This window comes from Populus euphratica, unplaced genomic scaffold, assembly GCF_000495115.2.
Source record: "Populus euphratica unplaced genomic scaffold, PopEup_1.0 scaffold1611.1, whole genome shotgun sequence".
NCBI classification, from domain to species: Eukaryota; Viridiplantae; Streptophyta; class Magnoliopsida; order Malpighiales; family Salicaceae; genus Populus; species Populus euphratica.
The window spans coordinates 8,206-14,222 of record NW_011501484.1 but is presented as its reverse complement, the minus strand read 5'-3'; the positions used below and the strand labels follow the sequence as shown (position 1 = coordinate 14,222).

Below are 6,017 nucleotides of genomic sequence, written 5' to 3'. Positions count from 1 at the left end.
TTTGAAATGTTATCTAGATTATTTGTGGATTTACAAGAATAAAATACTAGAAAAGTTGTTGAGTGGAAACATAATGGATAACTTGATGGTGAAATAATTGTTTTTGGTAGAGTTTTTTAGGCATTTGGTCCTGCAATTAAAGGGTTCAAGTCTTCTAGGCCAATTATTAGTTTGGATAACATCCATATAAATGGAAAGTTCAATGGAAAGTTGTTAATTACAAGGTTTGTTTTATGCACACAATGAGATTTCTCCTTTAGCTTATTTACTAATTAAAGAACATAATGTTAACTAGAGATGATTTTCATTACTTGTTCAACATTATATTACAGTTGACTATAGTGGTATATGTATAATATCACATAAGCATAATTATATTAACTTAAATTTGAGTTTAGATCACAAAAACTTGAACTTCAACAATAATAGGTGCATTGTGAGAACCATAACGGTCAGAGGCAGCAGTTCAAAGAGCATGATGTCCCTTGATGAGCTACTCACACTCAGCTGTCCAGCACTGATGAAGTCCTTACTAGAAGTTACAGAAACATTTACAGATAAGGAGCCTGGCAGAAAGAATTGAAGTGTATGGGGTTATTTTCCATGTGTGCAAGGCAAACAGAAAATGAGTTCACTGAACCATCATAGTTTTTTGAACTTACAGTCATAGTTAGCCCAACCAATCCGTTGTCGTACTAAATCATATACAAAAATCTTATCTTTCAGAACAAGATCTGCAAAGCCAATGCAATCAACAGCATAGTTTAACTCACATGTTTTAAAAGGTAAGAGGTGTGCATAAAGGCATTGGAACACCCACGAGTTAGCCGGTTCAGCGACACAAGATTTGTAAGTCAATGAGGTTCATTACAAAAGAGCAGAATTTGGCACAACCATTCATGTCATTGTAAAATGCATTTCAAAAAAGTAATGATGAAACAAATGACAGACACCAAAAGCAGGAGTAAAAAACATCACCATCGGTGCACTAGAGACAATTTGCAAGGCCAGCAGATAGAGAGCCCCAATATTTTCCAACTTTGCACTGTATTTTTATTTTTTATTTTTAAGAAAACTTATGTTGCCCCCCATAAAGTTGTGCATGTTTTATTGAAGTCCCCACCTACTTCATAACTTACCCACCCCCCAGCACTGACATTATGACCAGTTGATGGTAAGGAGAAATGGTTAAGCCTCTCCCCAGATATACTCATGTCAATAAAAGAAGTTCAGAGTTCAACCTCCTAAGATAGTGACTCCTTGAACTTTCTGAAAACCAATGCACCACATCGCAGAACCACCCTGTTACAAGAGAGAGAGAGAGAGAGAGAGAGGTGGTCCATGTTACAATTCATTCAGTGACAATGGCAGATATATTCTGATTAAACATGTTCAGTTCAATACTGATGGGAAAATGAATAAGTTAGCAAAAGTGAAGAGCAGCAAATTACACTGGGACCAAAAGGTATAAGGTAGTCTTCAGGTTTTAACACCATCGATGCACCCCCAGCAAAGTTAAAACTGGCCAGGGGAAACATCTGAGATACACTGCATAGAAAAAAAAACAAAAACCAATTAAGTTATTGAGGAAGAAAAAAGGGAAACTAAAAGCTAGAAAGAAAACTTTTGTGGTGTAACATAACAGCAAAAACATCATTTGGAAATAAAATAGAAGAATGAACCTGGTTGAGACAAGATAACACTGATTTCCTTTAGATATTATAGGTGTAACAGATGGCGAAACAATGACATTCACCTGGACATTCACCAATCAAATAAACTTAAGCATGCTGAAAGTAAATTTAGTTGTGATTGTTTAAATCATGCTAATTCAATACCTTGTTCTTCCAGTTCAATAACTTCACTACCATTATTATCTCACTATTAAAAGGCTCAAAACCAGCTCTTTAAAATCACCTTATTGGGAGAACTCAAAATAATTATTTTTTATTTTTTTTTAGGAAAAAGCTTACTAATTATAAGAGATTGCATGCGGATAAAACAAACTTTCTTACATTCTCTGATTTTTACTTTAATTGTCCACTTTGTATTTGGGAGATAAGGATTGCCGAAATATGAATGACTGAGAAGATATAGTTACTGTAGAGAAATGTTTGGCTGACACCAGAGAACAAGAATGAGTCCCTGTAAAATATCTTAACAAGTTGTCTCATGCAGCACAAAGAGAACAAGAATGAAACCCTATATCATATCTCAATGAGTTGCTTTCTCATAAAATGTCTCATCATGAAACTATGCAACATGGTTCTGTATAACTTAGTTATCAAAATGTCAATCATATTGAAGGATTCCTAATATTTTAAATGGAAAAAGCAATAGTGTTAGAATAGCTTAAGATTGTCAAAACTAATACATTAAAGCTCATTTCTCTCAGCTGCAAACATCGTTTATTGTAACAGGAACCTTTGCATGTATAGATGGGAAAATTACTCACAGCACTAACAAAAGGATCATAAGCTTCTGCCACAAGGTACGCCAAAGTTGTTCCAGTGTCAACAATTGTTCCTTGGCTATTCGATGTTGCAAACACTGATGGATCAATTGGTAACAATTTACCATTAACAGCAATGGTTTGTAGATTTAAATTATAATGAGGCCTGCAATTTTTGGAAAGGAAATCACAGCAAATTAATGTTGATCAAAATCAAACTAAAGATGCCATAGCAATACGCTTGCATGAGGAATGCAAAAAGTTTAAAAACAAAAAAAATGGTTGTGCAACAGAGCAATAACATTCACAAGAGAAATATGTGTTATAGTAAGCAGATTTGGTGATAAAATGTAACAACTCTTTGAGTTTTTGAAAGGTTCTTAAGCAGTTAAAGTCTCATTTCTTTCACTGGACTTGTTCACATTGAAAATATCCAATTTCTGTGACCACTTTAAATACCTAGAAAGATTCCTGCAAAATATGAGAATTCCTAAAAGCAAATCTGGCTTGGCAAGGTGAATCAGAATTCCTAAAAGCAAATCTGGCTTGGCACTATTCTAAAAGGTCATTCCAAATACAAAACCAACTGAACAAAGCCTGTGAAGTACTTGTCTACTCCTAAACACCAGTAATATATGGTATCCTAGCTAAAGGTAAAAGTAATGTACAAGTGACAGCTGCACAAGAAAATGTCTTATAACTGACCAATAAGATGCTAGAAAAAAAATTCTTTTAAAAATCCATGTGCAATATCAAAGCTTGTCCCATTGCCTTGACATTTCTAAGGCCATAAGATTTCAGTTGCTGCTGCTTATACAAAGCAAGGATAACAATCTAAAGAAGTTGGGTTGTTGGGGAAAGAAAAGGTTTCCAAGGAAAAAATGACATACTGTGATGGGACAAGTGGACTATAAACCATGCCTGGCTCCAGAATCTCACCAAGAACCAGTATGCCACCTCCAATGCCCTCTCCTTTCAAGCAATGAGAGAACACTCTGGGTGTTATCCCGTGGGTTGACAATTGTGATATAACAGAGAGTTCCCCCTGGCCAAATCCAAAAATCCCATCAACTGCTTTATCAGTCATAGTCAGGTCCCCAGACTGGTAGGTACTGCACCTGTTTTCAACACCATCATCTAGCGAAATAAGAAACATACAAAAAAGGCAGATCAATCTTGGAACAAAAGAAACTTATTCAAATAGGAGAGTATGAGAGAGATGAAAGGCAAAGGAAGCACACAACTCATATTTTGTCACAAGGGTTAACTCCACAAGAATGAAATGGCAATAAATCATTCAAATAGTCCAGCAACAACAATATTATTTTACAGTAATAGCTGTGTATTTTGGGTTAACATGCCCCTTGCTGTGAAAGCATAAGAATGGTTACCATAAGAAGGTCATGCCATTAGTGAACTGGTTATGATCACGTAGCACCAGGTAGTGACTGATTTGTCATGTAGTCATTGTGCAGCAAAACACCATACTCTTGTGTGGATTCACTGACTGCATATTACATCTTTGACAACAACAATTAAGCAAAATATTAAGCTTCATTTTTTTAGTCTTGTACCTATCCCTTCTCTCTAAACAAATAATCATTGTCAATCATAAAAAAAATGAACTCGCCCATACTTATTCAACAGTACAATTTAGAAAACCTACCCAAAGACAATGAGAGCTGAAGAGTTAACGACTAATGACTCCCCAAAAATAGCATCAAAATAAAGTGTATCGGACACATAATAGCCTGATGTCCCACTTCCATCTTCATATTGGAATGTGTAACTGCATTGATTAGTCTGAGGAGAGCATTGAGTTACTGTTGTTTGAACCGCTGAAGTACAAATTGGGTCTGAACAGTGGACCTGCCCTGCAGTTGATGAGCTGCTGGAATCAAAGAAATTGAGCTGAATCTGCATTAACGCAAATAAAGTACCAAGGGGAAGTTGAGGCTTATTTTTTAAAATTCTGCACATGTATAGAAAGACCCGTGACAAGGTAAAGAAAGAGGATTTACTCCAAGGCCACTGGTACGTGGGCAATTATTGCAGGAATTGCAGCACACCCACAAGACATCACTTCCGGTATCAATCTGCACATTGAATTCTCTAGGAGGAGAGCCCAATTTCACTTTTGTAAAATAAAGTCTAAACACAAAGAAGAGAATTAAACCATATCAACGCCTATAATCATCAAGTACTAAAAAATGACTAGTTATCAAATCCCATCCTAAAGAGAATGTGGACAAGCGCCAAAAAAAATAACTGAAGAGAACCAAGACAGATATATTACAAGGGCTCTGAAGCTCCGGTGACCCTGATTGCAATGGAAACCCAAAAAGAAAAAACAGCAAGATTAGTCAATAATAATAATAATAATCATCTAAGCATACAATATAAATAACAAAAAAAATCAATTTTTTGGTTATAAACAAAAGCAAAGAATCAATCTTCAGTTAATATAATTAAAAGAAAACATGCACAAAAATCCCATATCCTTTCTTTTCCTTTCCTTCTTCTTTTAGAAAGAATAACAAGCAAGCAATACCCACCGTGAGCTCTTTTTAAGTGTGTGCATGTAAGCATGAAATGAAGAAAACCATATAAATTACCAATTTTAAACAAAACCATTACTGAAATTAAACTTTTTACCTTAAATATCGCAAATAAACCATATAAAGAAACCTTAAAATTAGGAAAGAGGGGACGCTGAAAAATTACCCAACGAGGTAAGGATCGGGGGAACCTTGAACAGAGAAGTCGACAACGCCACCAACAAAGCCTTGTAAAAGACGGGTATGTCTGAGTCGGTCTCGAGCTCTAAGTTGGGAGAGTTCAAGACCGTGATTGTTTAAAGGAAAAGCCCTCTCCAGTTGAAGAAGACTAGCGCAGTAAACCACCGACACAGACATGAATAATAATAGAAGTAATAGAAGCAGTAATATAGTGATGATGAAAGGGGGCCGTGAACCCCCCATGTTTTGAGGGTTTTTCTTGTGTATCTTGAAGAGTGTTAAGGAGCTGTTCTTGGTTGTGATGGTTCTTGTTTTTGCGCATTTAGAAAGAAAGAGAGGAGTGGACTCAGGCAGCAGGACAGGACTCTGACACGAGAGAGAGCTAATGATTACGAGGAACAAGAAAAACTTATTTGTTTGTTCAAATTATATTAACTTCGTGTGTTTAACTACGGACCTGAAAGTAAAGAGAACCAACTTGGCTTCAGGGCACGAGGCAACATTTAAATAAACAAGGTATTATTTTTATTTATTTTTCTTGTGCCGAGACATTAAAGAATGAAGTAGAAGAATAAAATGTTATAACTCAACCAAAATTTTCAACATTGGCTAAAATTACATCATATGATAATAAATAGAATTTAGTCTAGTTTAAATTATAAAATGATATTTAATTATCAATACCAAAAAAGTTAAAAAAATATTTATTGTGTTTAAAAACTCAATGAAAAGTTAATTGTCTGAATAATTTTTAAAGTACTAAAATATTAATTATATTTTATATAAGATGGGTGATAAATATAAATATATAAAATGCATATTATTAA

At 35.0% G+C, this 6,017-nt stretch overlaps 1 protein-coding gene across 3 annotated transcripts; it reads right to left on the bottom strand.

Annotated features, from left to right (window-relative positions):
- Window positions 1-358: 358 nt before the first annotated feature.
- LOC105117956 (aspartic proteinase-like protein 2) lies at window positions 359-5,627 on the bottom strand. Of its 3 annotated transcripts, none has more exons than XM_011015782.1 (11): window positions 5,177-5,627; window positions 4,749-4,772; window positions 4,474-4,603; window positions 4,119-4,369; window positions 3,343-3,570; window positions 2,456-2,618; window positions 1,683-1,756; window positions 1,452-1,548; window positions 1,242-1,305; window positions 663-734; window positions 359-566 (listed from the first exon to the last, which is right to left on the bottom strand). In XM_011015782.1, exons 1-11 carry the CDS (start codon window positions 5,431-5,433, stop codon window positions 400-402), a joined length of 1,527 nt encoding a protein of 508 aa, XP_011014084.1. In that variant the 5' UTR covers window positions 5,434-5,627; the 3' UTR covers window positions 359-399. The 3 variants fall into 3 exon arrangements, 2 of the variants coding, with proteins under 2 accessions (XP_011014084.1, XP_011014085.1); XM_011015783.1 differs by having other exon boundaries at window positions 1,242-1,302; XR_840843.1 differs by lacking the exon at window positions 1,242-1,305 and having other exon boundaries at window positions 475-566.
- Window positions 5,628-6,017: the final 390 nt, after the last annotated feature.